The 17,308-nt window shown below is 45.4% G+C and overlaps 1 protein-coding gene across 3 annotated transcripts; it reads right to left on the bottom strand.

The window, feature by feature from the left end:
* Positions 1 to 5,840: 5,840 nt before the first annotated feature.
* On the bottom strand, positions 5,841 to 15,966 carry LOC124033811 (secretory carrier-associated membrane protein 5-like). 3 transcript variants are annotated; one of them, XM_046346157.1, is made up of 8 exons: positions 15,585 to 15,723; positions 9,967 to 10,193; positions 9,725 to 9,780; positions 9,409 to 9,534; positions 7,719 to 7,875; positions 7,327 to 7,428; positions 6,976 to 7,093; positions 5,841 to 6,788 (listed from the first exon to the last, which is right to left on the bottom strand). In XM_046346157.1, exons 3-8 carry the CDS (start codon positions 9,729 to 9,731, stop codon positions 6,597 to 6,599), a joined length of 702 nt encoding a protein of 233 aa, XP_046202113.1. In that variant the 5' UTR covers positions 9,732 to 9,780; positions 9,967 to 10,193; positions 15,585 to 15,723; the 3' UTR covers positions 5,841 to 6,596. The 3 variants fall into 3 exon arrangements, with proteins under 3 accessions (XP_046202113.1, XP_046202114.1, XP_046202112.1); XM_046346158.1 differs by lacking the exons at positions 9,967 to 10,193; positions 15,585 to 15,723 and adding an exon at positions 15,756 to 15,966 and having other exon boundaries at positions 9,409 to 9,531; XM_046346156.1 differs by lacking the exons at positions 9,967 to 10,193; positions 15,585 to 15,723 and adding an exon at positions 15,756 to 15,966.
* Positions 15,967 to 17,308: the final 1,342 nt, after the last annotated feature.

The raw sequence follows: 17,308 nt of genomic DNA on the forward strand, positions 1-17,308 counted from the left end.
CTCATTCCTTCAGTATTCCTGGGAGTCTGAACGACTGCACGGCTGCAACAACAGGGTAATACATTTTCATTAAGATTCCCCTTCTTTGAAAGGGGTAGAAATTGAAGTTGGGATATTCGTGTTTATGGTCCCAGACAATTTAAACAAATGACTGGATGTTCAGGAGGCAAGATAGGACTCCCCCAGTTAGTGAGGGGTATATCTGTCCATATGTATATACAGAATGTCTGCAGACGTCATCCTTCCCACGGAAAGCTGATGAAGTCAGCCACCGAGAGTGATGAGGCCTCGGCTGCAGCCACCCGCGCCACTCTGCTCAGCGTCTCCCCTCCTCTGACAGCACCATATTTCAGTGGACTCATTCTACACGACAGCCTGTACTGTCCCTGTCTCCTCTGGGTGTCAATGGGACGCCTCCCATCATCAGATGGGTGACTTCACACCCTGGTGGCGGCAGCAGTCTTTGCTGTAGCTGAGTAAAGTGGCCTGACTCCAGACATCTTGGTGACCCCTCCTTAGTTCTTGGCTGGCTGCTCTGATCCATCTCGTGATGTGCGTGAGAAGATGAGCTGGGTTGGGAATTCTTACCACATGACCACTGCTACTCTTGGAGAGAGTGTGTGTGTGTTTGCCTGTGTCCAGAATACATCATTTTAAATCACACTCAAGAAAAGAAGAACAGGGGATGCCTGTGGGTTTGCCATACTGCCTTCTGTGTGCCTTCTACTAACCATTAATCACTCTGTTAGTTAACGGCTGAGCTGCTGATATTTATCCTAATGAGCCAGTAAATGAGAGAAAACAAAGTCTGGCCTTCCAAGAGTCCTGGTCTACAAGGCCAACTGAGACCAGGTCACACCTAACCTGATCTTCAGCTCCACCATGGTCCAGGTGACTCATCACATGCCTGAGGGATCCCAGAGAGAGAGCCTGAAGTCCAGGTTTGGTTTAGGTAAGTGACCGCAGACACACACCTCCGAGAGCATGGTTTAGCAGTAGCCAGGGTGTGATCCCTCAGCCCAGGTCCCTGGGGGTGTTTTGAACAGCATGAAGGGGAACTCTCTGTCTGACTCTCTGCTGAATGGTAACACATAACGGCCCTCTGTGTTCGGCCTGCTCCAGGTCACACACTGTGACTTCTGTGTGGACCCCCCTCCTTCTTCAAACTGCCCTCCACCGCCCTCTCCTCTCATGTACTGCAAGCTTGACTGATCATGGGGAAGAGATGTGTTAACTGTGATTTTTTTTGCAGTTTTCCATGGTAACGGTAATCAAAATATTGAAGGTGGAGGGGGATACACAGGCAGGTCAAAGGTTAATGCCGACACATTTTGAGGAATGGCTATTGACTTTATGTTGTAAATTCAACACCGAGAGCAGTTTTCACATCTTCGCTAAGACCTGGGTGAGATGTTGCTAAGCTGAGTTCCTGGTATAGTCATGTCTACTACACTATCATGAAAGACAAAACCATAGGTTTTAAAAAGAGCAACTGTCTAAATACTATTAATGTTACTAAATGCTTATAACATGCTGAGTATGATATGCACTATCACTATACAACCTTAGTTGTTTATGAATCAATGAAGCAATTCCATAGCTGCCAACAAGAGCTATTTCATATTAACCAGAAGGCATCCATCTGACTTATTCTTTCATAAAACCTGGGCCCTATTCAACAGCTTTTCATGTTTATACCAATAACAGGGCTGGTCTGTGACTACTAGTGGGTCCTCTGGGTGCCTATATCACTGTGTCATTTCTCCTCCAGCTCCTCTGAGTGATTCTATCACTCTCAACATAAGGAGAACGGGAAAGCAAGGGGACATCCACAGATAAATCCATTTAAAGGGCTTTTGAATCTAATCTATGATGAGGCACCTTCTCAGAGGATTTCCAGGGTGAAATTGTGCTCAGTAAATTTGAGTTTACCAAGAGTAAAGTTATTAGCCAGACAAGTAAATGCTGGCCATATCGCTTTTATCACCTTGACTATCTGGGATATCTTTCTGTTCGTGTTCAGGGCTGTGTATCTGGGGAAATCACACACTGGCAGAGGAGAAAAACACAGATCGTATACTGCCCCCAGTGGACAACTGGTTGAACAGTTAACAGAGCACCCCTCACTCACATTGGATCAACACTGCCATCTATAGGCAGTCTCTGGTCACTGCCACTTGGATGCACAGGCTCAACCTAGGTTTTCTCACAAAATAGAGAAAAAATGTTTATTGGTTTCATTTGTTGTGCTTAATGTTTTGGAAAGTATTTCAACATCACATTTTAATTATGAAATGCAACTTTTTGATTAAAATGAAGACAAGGCAATTGCAACAAATAGGTGCCATACATTGTGAGATGGTTTAGTGATCGTAGATTAACGATCTGCACAGATACGGTGGGTAAACAAGTGACATGAATAACTTGCAGACAATAAGTTCGAGATTTGAACGCGGCAATCACCAGTTTAATGAATAGCAAAGTGATGGCCCCGCTCCCTGTTTCAGTAAAAAGCTGAGGGATGGGGCTGGAGAAATTTAACCAGAGCTAACACTGACCATCCATTATATAAAAATGATAGTTTTCGCCATGTTTTTGTCTATATCGTGTTTGTTTACATTTACTTTCTTAACAAACATTGGAGTTAAACAAGCTTATATGTTGGGTCGTACCGACAGTTGAACTAAGCTCGTGAGGCATTTATAAGTTATATTCTTCAAGATTCAATGGGTACATATAAATAATTCATTAATTCAAGTCAACAAATTGATAGCAACTGCAGATTCCCCTTTAAGCACTTAACATATTGTAGGAATTGGAATTCGTAACATATCATACTGATTGCGGGGGAGGGATGTCACATATCATATGAAATGGATGACATTGTTCACAATACCGCACAATTGTCGGGGACCCGTTTTGGCTCGTGAGCACTACTTTCAAAACTACAGTCTAACTAATAAGACAGTCCAACTAATAGACAGTCCAACTAACAGACAGTCCAACTAACAGACAGTCCAACTAACATTCATACCATGGCTCCACTTCCCAACAACACACAGCCAAGACACACAAAGACCAGAAAATATATAGACATTCATGGTGTAAAATGGAATAGAGTTTTTTTTTATGTCCGTAAGGGAAATCAAAACATAAAATGACAAGACAAATTTTATTTTTTAAATGTAAGTAACAATTAAGTCTAAAACATTTACACTTTAGAATAAAAGTCCTCTTCTAACTGCGCTTCAGAATACTGTCCAGTTGCCTCTCCGAGATGACCACGCAATCTGACATGATCAGCATAAGGAGGAAATCCCACTGGTTCAATGATCTCCCACACATTTAATGACATGGACATGACATGACAAAGAAGCAACAGCATCTGCTGGTATGAGCTGTGGTGGTTGCACATGAATGTCTACCAGGGGAACACTTTGGTCAATGCTTCTGCTTGATTACTGCATAGAGGGAGCTAATTGAATGCGGATTATATCCCAGTTTAAGCTAACAGGGCTCTACATATCTTCACATCAGTCGCAGGCTAACCCGAAGCCCAAACAACTGTACTTGCAAACACATCCACTTCCACAGTCAAGAGCTATCTGCATAGTTTACACCACAGTTCCTACACTGAGTACATAGCTGATTCCTTTTAGATGTAGGAGAGAAAATAAGTATAGGTTTGCTGGATTTCTCCAAAGAAATGTGCACACTGTAATAATGTTGAATACAGCTACTTGAATGGTAAAGAGGTCTGTGTATATATAGATTAGGCCAGATTAGTGATCTAGCTAGAACATGAACTAGTGAACACCTGGGGAACACTGTTTTTCCACTGCTCTCTCTCTCTCTCTTTCCCTCAACACGAGCCCACATAGGTCATTTTCAAACCCCTACCACCCCAGAGAAAGTGGCACCCATATTGCTCCATAAATGTCTCTCTTTCCCCTACAGCATAGAACACACTGTAATGTGTTCACAGGGACCGCCTGCTCAGCCTTCTGTCCCTGTGAGAGAGAGGGGGCAGGAGGGCAGTATGAGCCAGGCTGAGGCTTACTGGAGCCCACTTAGATGTAAGGCTCTATCTCTCCCTTCCTTCCTGGTCACATGTAGCTACTACCTGGGAACAGCAGGAACCATTGAGCTCTTGACTGAATACTGACTAAGCTATAGACCTAAAGTCTACTGTATGAATAGACAGACGATTAAGCGCAGGCAGCTTGAAAATCAGGGAATTTCTCTCATACAAATAAAAGGAACCATTGGCGCCCCTCTGTGGTCAAACAACCATACAACAAGACATACCGTACAATATTGCTGTCTAACATTGTCAACCACAGACAAGACATTTAAGAACACGTTTTAAAAAGAGCACCCTCTAAGACATGTAGACATTCAATGCAAAACAAGTACATAACGAGAAACAAAAGTGAAATCCTAGCAATTAATTTATAGCTCACATTGATTCATTTACATTAGATGTCACGTCTATCTAAAGCAGGGCTCTCCAACCCTGTTCCTGGAGATACCCTCCGGTAGGTTTCCCTTCCAACCGCAGTTGTAATTTACCTGATTCAGATGATCAACCAGCTAATTATTAGAATCAGGTGCGCTAGATTAGGACCGGAGCGAAAACCTACAGGACGGTAGCGCTCTCCAGGAACAGGCATGGAAATCCTGGCTCTAAAGACATATTGTACAGTAGTCCCCAAAAAATAGTTCTATGTTTTGGTATACTTCTCAGACTATAAGAAGAAAGTCCCATTTCCATGACTGTGGATAATGACAATGCGACTGGCCTGTAATCATTCAGCTGAGGCCTGGGAGCACACAGTTAGCTCTACATTTGAGTCTCTTTAAAACAGCCTCTGAGCTAGCCCGATAAAAGATATCAACGTACACAGTGAGCCCCAGGGACATCAAAACCCACGCCCGGGTCAAACTCAAAGGAAGTGGACTTCCAAATCTCGCTACCTCCTCAGTATTAAATCAAAGGTAGCGCATTCTATGAAGAGGATCAAAACAGGAGTTATTGCTTCTTTCAACGGCATTGAAATGCAGATGTCTGCAGTAAAACGTGGGATACTGACATTTCGAGGACGTTCACACACTCAGTAGTTGAGTGCTGCTCTAATATCAAGTTTAAAGGATTAAAATAACATTGATAAATAAGAGAAAAGAGCATACCTCTACACATCTCCATGTCATGTAACTACAGTACATACTGGCCTTCTTTAGCTCACAGTAATACATTTTTCAAGTTACAGAATGAATCAAATAAAACAAATATCCCCGAGGCAACAGGATTATGGTTTCATTTGAAATGCATATTATATAAGCTATCAAAAACATACACATGGACATAAAGGGGAAAGGTTCACAGTTTGTGTCTAGTGTTTGCAGCTCTGCTTTACCTGAGAATCACAAAGCACCCTGATGGCTTAGAGGAGAGCCCTTTTTGTTCAATCAGCTGGCATTCACTTGAAGTAGAATACATTCTTAAAATACATATTTATACCCCAAATAAGCTATCTCCTACTGTACACAAACACGCCTGGTAAAATATTAAAGTTATCTCTGTGCTACTTTCTGTGATAAAAATATTTTAGACGCTTTGAAATGTCTGTAGATAAAAAAAAAGGTAAAGCACTCAAACACAGTCTTACATGGCTCTCCATGTAAGATGACATTTATTCACCACAAAACCTAGAGTCCAGTAACTTAGTGTATAAAACAAACACATGTATAATTGAAATACTGTATCAGGAGCAGGACTTTACAAGTCATGAGCAGGAGGCTACCAACCCCCCCCCCCCCCCCCACCCACCCCACCCACCTGAAGAGCATTGAGGAGAGGATAGTGGGTGATCAGAATGAGTTCTGACAAACAGAGTTGGTGCTGTGTGCATGTGGCCACAGGGCCCTGCTAACACAGTGACTTAAGATAGGGACGCGTCTTTGATGTGACACGTCAAAACAAAGCAGCAGAAGCAAGAATATGACATCACACAGTAGAAACCAGATACTGTAATTCAGTGTTGTTGCTGGGAACATGAAATGTCTATACGTTATGGGTGTTCAGAGTCAGCTGGAATAGTGTGATAGTGTAGTGTAGTGCCCTATAGCAGGGTTATATCACTAGCAACAACACATAATAAATTATTACAGTAGAAATAGGAGAATGTCTTCTTTCTAATGATGTCAACATTATTTCTTAACTCCAAATATTGAGCAAATTACACTCACTGGAGCCAATTACCAGCTGACACTGAAGTATCTGGCATACTGTAGGCTACCAGTGCGTCAAGTGCCTCTGGCTGCTGGTAAACTTTCTTGACTTGGACATACATTTTTGCAAACATATCATTCACTTGATGCTAAGACAAGACATATGGGAAGAAAATAATGGCTAGGGTATGATTGCCGGGTTGCCGGTTTGCGTGGGAGAGGGTCCCTGGGCAAAGAAAGGGTTGAAGACCCATTGCCTATTGAAAGAGCTGCTGTGATGAAGACACATTTTTGGGGGGATGGGATAAACAGATAACAAACTCCTGCTCATACTTTGACATGCTTCCCTCCCTCCACTTTATCCCCTACATCTGGTTGTCATTGTACTGTGGGGTGTTGCTGGAGTACTGCTGATCCGGCATCATGGCCCCCGTGGCGGCTCCCATAGCTGCCTGCTGCGCTGCCTGCTGGACGTGGGGGTTCTTCCAGGCCCCTGTAGTCCACTCCTCCTGAGCCTTGCCTATGCTTCCCCCGCTGCCACGGTAGAAGTTATGGACCTGGAGAGAGGGAGCAGTGGGACGACAGGAAAATGTCAGGCTGCACATAAAGATGACAGAGAGCAATGGAGACCTTTGTTGCTGCCCTATGCACCAGCCGGCACAATGGGCATGAGTGACTGACATAAAGATCAGCACATCTTCATGCTCTCATGGTTGTGACGTAACACAGATGGTACAGACTTGCCTTGGTGAGGGCGATGAAGGACAGCGTTGCCGTGGCAGTGAAAAAGAGGGTGGGGATGAGCATCAGCAAGGCGATCCAAAGGTTGTAGCTGAAGAAAGAGATGGTGGCCAGCCAGCCGCTGAGAGATATAGAGAAGAAGAAAACACTTACCATTTGCCCCTGTGTACTGAGTATACCAAACATTAGGAACACCTTCCAGACATACTTGTTCTGGCCAAACAGAGTTTGTCGGTAACACAATAACTTTGATTTATAATGCTTTATGGAACATTTTAGTAGCATTTATACATGTGTATAATCATTTATAATGGGCGTATTATTAAAAGTGATTTGAATGTGTAACCAGTTTACCAGTTTCCCCAGCCTGGGATCCCTATGCACTGGATAATACTGATGCCCACCTGGGCCATGAACACAAAGAAGAACGCCATGAAGTTGAACGAGCTGTCAGTCCTAGGAGAACAACAAAAGTAATTGTAAGTACACGGACACACAACACATTATACAGTGCGGTACTTGTTAATAAGTAAATCCCTTTACAAGATTTCTCTTGGCGGTAACTGATTTCCCTTGACTGAAAGTATATCACTATGATCAAGCATAATGGTGTCATAGTAAGACCGGGGGGGGGGAGGGGGTCCTGACCACATAGCCTGATCAAGAAAAACCATGGGCCCTAGTTATATATTAAAACGATCTAGTGGTGGTTGGATACCTTATGGGTGTGTCTGACATCCACTTACTTGAAGGCCTTGTAGATGGGCCTGAACCAACACACATAGGAGCAGGGGGTGAAGAGAATCAACCATATGATGGCCATGCCAAAATTTGTCACGCCCCCTCCACCCAGCATCCACACAAAGCAGCCCACCAGATTCACAGCCAAGGTGATTGCATGCACTGTAAAACACATCACCAGGAGAACACACTGTTATACACACCAGTAGAACAAAGCAAAAGTATCATAATAACACCAGTCAGGGAACCAGCTCGCAGATAAATGTGCACTTTCTGTCCACTCTGATTCCTTGAGTGCCCTTTCTGCAGGTGTCCATATTTTTTTCCCCTTCTCTGTTTTACTCTAAGTCTCAGTAATCTAGCAAACCTTCTTCTCTTAAGATCGAATTGGTTGTAATTAAAGCACTGCGTGAGCTAGGGGTTCAGTTCCAGCCTGCTCCACAGAACTGCCACAGGCAGCCAATCAGCTTCAATTACTGGTTCACAAAGGGAAGAGATATCCCTTCATCTGAACTACAAACCCAACCAGAACTTTAATAATAGACCCATTAAGTGATTAGTCTTTTTTCATCTCAGGCAAAGAAACAAAGTGAAGGCTAGAAGTATATTTTAATTGGTTACTTTTGAGTTTTCTGTACAATTCTGTCTATTCTTGACCAATACATCTAATGTAACAAGGGTGACTATTCAAAGAGATTAGTTAAATGGATTCAAATACATTTTAGAATGACTGAAATCATGGAAACATAAACTCATAGAAACATCAAACATGCAGATCAAGCCCAACATACAAAAGGAATGACAGAAAGGATATAACAGATTATTCCATCAACACTGTTATTGGTGTATAAGTGGTTCAGAATACCTGTGTAAATGTTAATCACTTAATGGGGGGGGGGGGGTCTGCAGAGAGAATAAAATACAAGTCAATAGATGAGAAGGGGCAGCGTATGCACAATCTCCCACCGGCGTGGATGAGAGACACACTAGTGTGAAGGCTCCTCAGTGAATTTCAGAAAAATGTAAATAGTGAAACAGTGGAAAAGGTATCCTTTTTAGATAAAATTATATACAAATATAGTCACGTCACTAAATAATTGACTTAGCCCATGCTCATGCTCACTTAAAAAAAAATGGTCTTCCCTCATCTTAAACGGCACCGACCACTGCTGACCTACACATATCTAGTTACAGCAGAAGACCCTCCGTCATTCTTTGTAGCTGTGGTGGATGAAGACAACCCATGTGGCATGGGAGAGGTTAACTGTCAGCTCCCGTGTGTTCGCCACAATGATCTGATCTGAATAGTAGGCTACACTGGAGAGAGGGCTATACAGAAACTCTGCACAGAGTGGAAACTTGTTTCACACTATTGTGGCTTCCTGAACCGTACTGTCCTGGCACACTTATTTTCCTTTAAACACGTTCCTTTCCAGCACAGTTCCAGCAACTACGGTTGATGAGTAATCAGGCCAGCGCAGTGCAGCTTTGCTAGGCTCTCTTGGCTCAGCTCAGTAGTATGAAAGCAGTATAATAGTGCAATAAGAGATCATAACCCCTAAATATGTGGACTCTATGACAGAGTGACTGACTGGAGTTGTTCTAGTGTGGGCTGTGGGTAGTGGGCTGTGGGTAGTGGGTAGTGGCAGTGGGCAGTGGCTAGTGGGCTGTGGCTAGTGGGCAGTGGGCACTCACAGATCCACAGGTGGTAGAGTCTCTTGCACATGGTGCGATGCTGTTCAGGGATCTCCTCGTCAAAGTCCTGGTAGAAACAGGGCTGCAGGGGGATGAACCCCGGTATTGGAGGGAAGTTATTCTCTGCTGGAGAAATGACAATCATACATGAATGGCATTGGCAGGTGTGTCATGTTAGGCCAGATACCGGTGTTTGTATGATTGGTTGATCAGAGACTATCCAAACAATACAGTACATGACTTTCATGGAACACCATGACTGTGTACCAAAACATATGCATACTGTGTGTCAATTTCAATTCATGCAAATCCTTACCAGCCATGACTGTGGGTTTTGTTGTTCAAATTGTTTCGGTCCTCAATCTTTTGAACCTACAAATAAAGAAAGTGTAGCTTTGTAAATGCAGTCATTCTAAACCTCAATAACAACACTAAACATCAGCTTTCTCACTCACAGGTGAAATGTATTTGCAAGTTATATTAGTGGGCCGAACATAGTAATTGAACAAAGACTACTGGCCGAAAGAGATGGATCAATTATGCCAGTGTGCAGTTTACGTGAGACACCACTTGTGACATACAGTAGCTATGCTTTTATCCAATGCAGTGTTTTGAAGATCTATAATCTCAACGTTGTCACTTGTCACATTCGACTGAAGAGATTTGCTGACACACACAGAGAGACGTGTTGGTGGCATCGGCTCAATGGTGGCTCTTCAGGGTTTAAGAACTGGGATCCTTCCGGTGCGCGAGTAAAAGTGGAGACTCAATGAGGCAGCCAGAGTCTTCATTGTCATGCAGGTGAAAGAGGACCCAAACGCGACTTAACAGAAACAGAGTTTATTAAAGTCCAAAACGGAATAACAGAAATCCTCTAGATTTGTAGAGGGGAAAACAACTGGAGAAGCGGCCACAGACTGCAGGTCGCTTCGGGTAGGCGCAGGCCGTAGTCGACTGAGACACCTGCTCACACGCAGCATCTGATGAAGGCACAAAACACGACAGGACAGGGTGATACACAATCACGGCAAAAACACGACAGGACAGGGCGAAACGCAATCACAGCATGGTGAATACAATACAAGGAACCGACGGAACAGGAACGGATCACAAAGGAATAAATAGGGACTCTAATCAGGGGAAAGGATCGGGAACAGGTGTGGGAAGACTAAATGATGATTAGGGGAATAGGAACAGCTGGGAGCAGGAACGGAACGACAGAGAGAAGAGAGAGCGAGAGAGTGAGAGAGGGAGGGGGAGAGAGAGGGATAGAACCAAACAAGACCAGCAGAGGGAAACGAATAGCATGGGGAGCACAGGGACAAGACATGACAATAAATGACAAACATGACAGTACCCCCCACTCACCGAGCGCCTCCTGGCGCACTCGAGGAGGAATCCTGGCGGCAACGGAGGAAATCATCGATGAGCGAACGGTCCAGCACGTCCCGAGACGGAACCCAACTCCTCTCCTCAGGACCGTAACCCTCCCAATCCACTAGGTATTGGTGACCCCGTCCCGAGAACGCATGTCCATAATCTTATGTACCTTGTAAATGGGTGCGCTCTCGACAAGGACGGGAGGGGGAGGGAAGACGAACGGGGGTGCGAAGAAAGGGCTTAACACAGGAGACATGGAAGACAGGATGGACGCGACGAAGATGTCGCGGAAGAAGCAGTCGCACAGCGACAGGATTGACGACCTGGGAGACACGGAACGGACCAATGAACCGTGGAGTCAACTTACGAGAAGCTGTCGTAAGAGGAAGGTTGCGAGTGGAAAGCCACACTCTCTGGCCGCAACAATACCTTGGACTCTTAATCCTGCGTTTATTGGCGGCTCTCACCGTCTGTGCCCTGTAACGGCAAAGTGCAGACCTCACCCTCCTCCAGGTGCGCTCACAACGTTGGACAAACGCTTGAGCGGAGGGAACGCTGGACTCGGCAAGCTGGGATGAGAACAGAGGAGGCTGGTAACCCAGACTACTCTGAAACGGAGATAACCCGGTAGCAGACGAAGGAAGCGAATTGTGAGCGTATTCTGCCCAGGGGAGCTGTTCTGCCCAAGACGCAGGGTTTCTGAAAGAAAGGCTGCGTAGTATGCGACCAATCGTCTGATTGGCCCTCTCTGCTTGACCGTTAGACTGGGGATGAAACCCGGAAGAGAGACTGACGGACGCACCAATCAAACGACAGAACTCCCTCCAAAACTGTGACGTGAATTGCGGGCCTCTGTCTGAAACGGCGTCTAACGGGAGGCCATGAATTCTGAATACATTCTCAATAATGATTTGTGCCGTCTCCTTAGCGGAAGGAAGTTTAGCGAGGGGAATGAAATGTGCCGCCTTAGAGAACCTATCGACAACCGTCAGAATCACAGTCTTCCCCGCAGACAAAGGCAGACCGGTAATGAAGTCTAAGGCAATGTGAGACCATGGTCGAGAAGGAATGGGGAGCGGTCTGAGACGACCGGCAGGAGGAGAGTTACCCGACTTAGTCTGCGCGCAGTCCGAACAAGCAGCCACGAAACGGCGCGTGTCACGCTCCTGAGTCGGCCACCAAAAGCGCTGGCGAATAGACGCAAGAGTGCCTCGAACACCGGGATGACCAGCTAACTTGGCAGAGTGAGCCCACTGAAGAACAGCCAGACGAGTGGAAACAGGAACGAAAAGGAGGTTACTAGGACAAGCGCGCGGCGACGCAGTGTGCGTGAGTGCTTGCTTAACCTGTCTTTCAATTCCCCAGACTGTTAACCCGACAACACGCCCATAAGGAAGAATCCCCTCGGGATCAGTAGAAGCCACAGAAGAACTAAACAGACGGGATAAGGCATCAGGCTTGGTGTTCTTGCTACCCGGACGGTAAGAAATCACAAACTCGAAACGAGCGAAAAACAACGCCCAACGAGCTTGACGGGCATTAAGTCGTTTGGCAGAACGGATGTACTCAAGGTTCTTATGGTCTGTCCAAACGACAAAAGGAACGGTCGCCCCCTCCAACCACTGTCGCCATTCGCCTAGGGCTAAGCGGATGGCGAGCAGTTCACGGTTACCCACATCATAGTTGCGCTCAGATGGCGACAGGCGATGAGAAAAATAAGCGCAAGGATGAAATCGTCAGACTGGAAGCGCTGGGATAGGATGGCTCCCACGCCTACCTCTGAAGCGTCAACCTCGACAATGAATTGTCTAGTGACGTCAGGAGTAACGAGGATAGGAGCGGACGTAAAACGTTCTTTTAGAAGATCAAAAGCTCCTGGGCGGAACCGGACCACTTAAAACACGTCTTAACAGAAGTAAGAGCTGTGAGAGGGGCAGCAACTTGACCGAAATTACGAATGAAACGCCGATAGAAATTAGCGAAACCTAAAAAGCGCTGCAACTCGACACGTGACCTTGGAACGGGCCAATCACTGACAGCTTGGACCTTAGCGGAATCCATCTGAATGCCTTCAGCGGAAATAACGGAACCGAGAAAAGTAACGGAGGAGACATGAAAAGAGCACTTCTCAGCCTTTACGTAGAGACAATTCTCTAAAAGGCGCTGTAGAACACGTCGAACGTGCTGAACATGAATCTCGAGTGACGGAGAAAAAATCAGGATATCGTCAAGATAGACAAAAACAAAAATGTTCAGCATGTCTCTCAGAACATCATTAACTAATGCCTGAAAAACAGCTGGCGCATTGGCGAGACCGAACGGCAGAACCCGGTACTCAAAATGCCCTAACGGAGTGTTAAACGCCGTTTTCCACTCGTCCCCCCTCTCTGATGCGCACGAGATGGTAAGCGTTACGAAGGTCCAACTTAGTAAAGCACCTGGCTCCCTGCAGAATCTCGAAGGCTGATGACATAAGGGGAAGCGGATAACGATTCTTAACCGTTATGTCATTCAGCCCTCGATAATCCACGCAGGGGCGCAGAGTACCGTCCTTCTTTTTAACAAAAAGAACCCCGCCCCGGCCGGAGAAGAAGAAGGCACTATGGTACCGGCGTCAAGAGACACAGACAAATAATCCTCGAGAGCCTTACGTTCGGGAGCCGACAGAGAGTATAGTCTACCTCGAGGAGGAGTGGTCCCCGGAAGGAGATCAATACTACAATCATACGACCGGTGAGGAGGAAGGGAGTTGGCTCGGGACCGACTGAAGACCGTGCGCAGATCATGATATTCCTCCGGCACTCCTGTCAAATCGCCAGGTTCCTCCTGAGAAGTAGGAACAGAAGAAACGGGAGGGATGGCAGACATTAAACACTTCACATGACAAGAAACGTTCCAGGATAGGATAGAATTACTAGACCAATTAATAGAAGGATTATGACATACTAGCCAGGGATGACCCAAAACAACAGGTGTAAACGGTGAACGGAAAATCAAAAAAGAAATAGTCTCACTGTGGTTACCAGATACTGTGAGAGTTAAAGGTAGTGTCTCAAATTTGATACTGGGAAGATGACTACCATCTAAGGCAAACATGGGCGTAGGCCTGTCTAACGGTCTGAAAGGAATGTTATGTTTCCGAACCCATGCTTCGTCCATGAAACAACCCTCAGCCCCAGAGTCAATCAAAGCACTGCATGTAGCACCCGAACCGGTCCAGCGTAGATGGACCGACATAGTAGTACAAGATCTAGATGAAGGGACCTGAGTAGTAGCGCTCACCAGTAGCCCTCCGCTTACTGATGGACTCTGGCCTCTTACTGGACATGAATTAACAAAATGTCCAGCAACTCCGCAATAGAGGCACAGGCGGTTGGTGATCCTCCGTTCCCTCTCCTTATTCGAGATGCGAATCCCTCCCAGCTGCATGGGCTCAGTCTCAAAGCCAGAGGAGGGAGATGGTTGCGATGCGGAGCAGGGAAACACCGTTGATGCGAGCTCTCTTCCACGAGCCCGGTGACGAAGATCTACCCGTCGTTCTATGCGGATGGCGAGAGCAATCAAAGAATCCACATCTGATGGAACCTCCCGGGAGAGAATCTCATCCTTAACCACTGCGTGGAGTCCCTCCAGAAAACGAGCGAGCAGCGCCGGCTCGTTCCACTCACTAGAGGCAGCAAGAGTGCGAAACTCAATGGAATAATCCGTTATGGACCGTTCACCTTGGCATAAGGAAGCCAGGGCCCTAGAAGCCTCCCCACCAAAAACTGAACGGTCAAAAACCCGAATCATCTCCTCTTTAAAGTTCTGGAATCTGTTAGAGCAATCAGCCCTTGCCTCCCAGATAGCTGTGCCCCATTCTCGAGCCCGGCCAGTAAGGAGTGAAATGACGTAAGCAACCCGAGCTCTCTCTCTAGAGTATGTGTGGGGTTGGAGAGAGAACACAATCTCACACTGCGTGAGAAAGGAGCGGCACTCAGTGGGCTGCCCGGAGTAGCAAGGTGGGTTATTAACCCTGGGTTCTGGAGGCTCGGCAGGCCAGGGAGTAACAGGTGGGACGAGACGTAGACTCTGGAACTGTCCAGAGAGGTCGGAAACCTGAGCGGCCAGGTTCTCCACGGCATGGCGAGCAGCAGACAATTCCTGCTCGTGTCTGCCGAGCATGGCTCCTTGGATCTCGACGGCAGTGTAACGAGCGTCTGAAGTCGCTGGGTCCATTCCTTGGTCGGTTCCTTCTGTCATGCAGGTGAAAGAGGACCCAAACGCGACTTAACAGAAACAGAGTTTATTAAAGTCCAAAACGGAATAACAGAAATCCTCTAGATTTGTAGAGGGGAAAACAACTGGAGAAGCGGCCACAGACTGCAGGTCGTTCGGGTAATAGCAGGCCGTAGTCGACTGAGACACCTGCTCACACGCAGCATCTGATGAAGGCACAAAACACGACAGGACAGGGTGATACACAATCACGGCAAAAACACGACAGGACAGGGCGAAACGCAATCACAGCATGGTGAATACAATACAAGGAACCGACGGAACAGGAACGGATCACAAAGGAATAAATAGGGACTCTAATCAGGGGAAAGGATCGGGAACAGGTGTGGGAAGACTAAATGATGATTAGGGGAATAGGAACAGCTGGGAGCAGGAACGGAACGACAGAGAGAAGAGAGAGCGAGAGAGTGAGAGAGGGAGGGGGAGAGAGAGGGATAGAACCAAACAAGACCAGCAGAGGGAAACGAATAGCATGGGGAGCACAGGGACAAGACATGACAATAAATGACAAACATGACATTCATAGCCTAACATTCATGGTGTTTTGATTTGAATTCGCTGAATAGACCGATATACTACTGGTACTCGCTTCAAGTCAACCCGCTATCTTTGAAGTTAGTGCTATCCTGATAGGGATCAACTGACCCTAAAGGCATTACGGACTTCCATTGGAAACATAATCTGCTTACCTCCTGTCCTGAGCGCACTGTTGCTATTTACAATGTTCTGTCCCTCGGCTGCATGCTATCAGTTCCACCTCATCGAATGTGAAGAATGACAAAGCTTGATAATGAAGAGATAAAGTAGAATAAATCACTGTTATTTCACTTTTTATACGAGGTCGTGGAAGTAATGTATCTCCAATGCCGTAGCTGTCCTATCATTGTCAGTAAATCTGCTGTCCCGTCAGTCCTGACCAATAGGCACACTGCTCTCTACTCGCGATATCTGCGTCTTAATATGATTATCCAATCGCTATCTGACTCTCCCTCATTCCATGGCGGCTGCTCTCCACGGTGCTGAAGTTAATAGCCCGCTGTCTACAGAGAAAGCGAAGCAATCTGTGACCTACTCTGGTGTTACTGGTGCGCTTCGATCATTTTACTCATAATGATCACCAAATGAAAGTTTATGAAATGAATCAAATACAGGATTATTATTCAATAATTATCTAGTAGTATATATTTTGGTTAATAATTGCCATAAAATCTTTCACTTAATGTTTGATATTCATATGCAGAAATTATGGTCAGCATTTGCGGTCTGTCAGCGGTCTCATTTATACTGTTTGATAGGTGTCATGGGGTTTATGGGCAGGGCTAACAGTGTTTACTGTTTATTAATGTCTTCTATCAATAATGTACAAAACAGGAGGGGATGTTAGCCAGCAGATGGCAGTGTTGATATTGGTTTTGTTTCCGGTTTGCCAGCTAGGGGGTTCAGTTCAGCACCGCTTTACTGATTGGAGTTACAGTCTCATCTATCTATCCCCTTGACATACTCATCCTATGGATGTTCCTCATCTTACAGAGTAATATGACATGTATGTTTTAATGCTTTATGGATGAATTTAGCATGTGGATATCTTCACTGTGCTTCTCTTGTTTACGTTAAACCTCAACCTTTATGTTCAACACTAGTTAAACATTCTACACATCTATTCCAACAATAATGAATAACATACCCAAAATGCACTGTCTGGTATAGCCCTTCCTTCATTGTCCTCAAATAGCTTAGCATGACAAATTGGATGCATGGACCATAGAGCCTCTCCAGCCCTTTTCAGCTACAGATCCAATTGTCCCTATGTTCAATTACTCATATCCACAACATTAATAATTCATACATATATTACAATATCTTTCACAAAGTTAAAATATGCACATATTTGCATGTGATGAATACGTACTTGAGTCTTGGACTCTTGGAACACTAGCCCTTGGGCTAAAAGAGATCCTTACTAAAAATCACATCAAGTCTAAGGACACAGTTGAAGAAATCTACCATAAAATGTGTAATTTTTTAAATAGTCTTCGATATATAATACTATTTATAGTGTATGAGTCACTATATTTGCTTCTAATCTTTTCCATCGCCGAGATAAACCCCTCATGTTTGCCCACCACGTCTCTCTTTTAAAACCTTATCAGGATTCTTCCAGCCACTTACCTTTTAACAGAGATGAAAAAAAAGAAGAATGACATTGAAATATCAAACAGACAAGACAGTATAGCCTAGCCTA

This window comes from Oncorhynchus gorbuscha, linkage group LG04 (assembly GCF_021184085.1).
Source record: "Oncorhynchus gorbuscha isolate QuinsamMale2020 ecotype Even-year linkage group LG04, OgorEven_v1.0, whole genome shotgun sequence".
NCBI lineage: Eukaryota > Metazoa > Chordata > Actinopteri > Salmoniformes > Salmonidae > Oncorhynchus > Oncorhynchus gorbuscha.

Bases quoted from the DNA above. Each gene is read 5' to 3' on its own strand.
- LOC124033811 (XM_046346156.1), bottom strand. The intron at 7,876-9,408 runs GTGAGTGCCCAC...TGTGTTTTACAG, and splicing joins ACTCTACCACCTGTGGATCT to TGCATGCAATCACCTTGGCT. The intron at 7,429-7,718 runs GTAAGTGGATGT...TTGTTCTCCTAG, and splicing joins CCCATCTACAAGGCCTTCAA to GACTGACAGCTCGTTCAACT.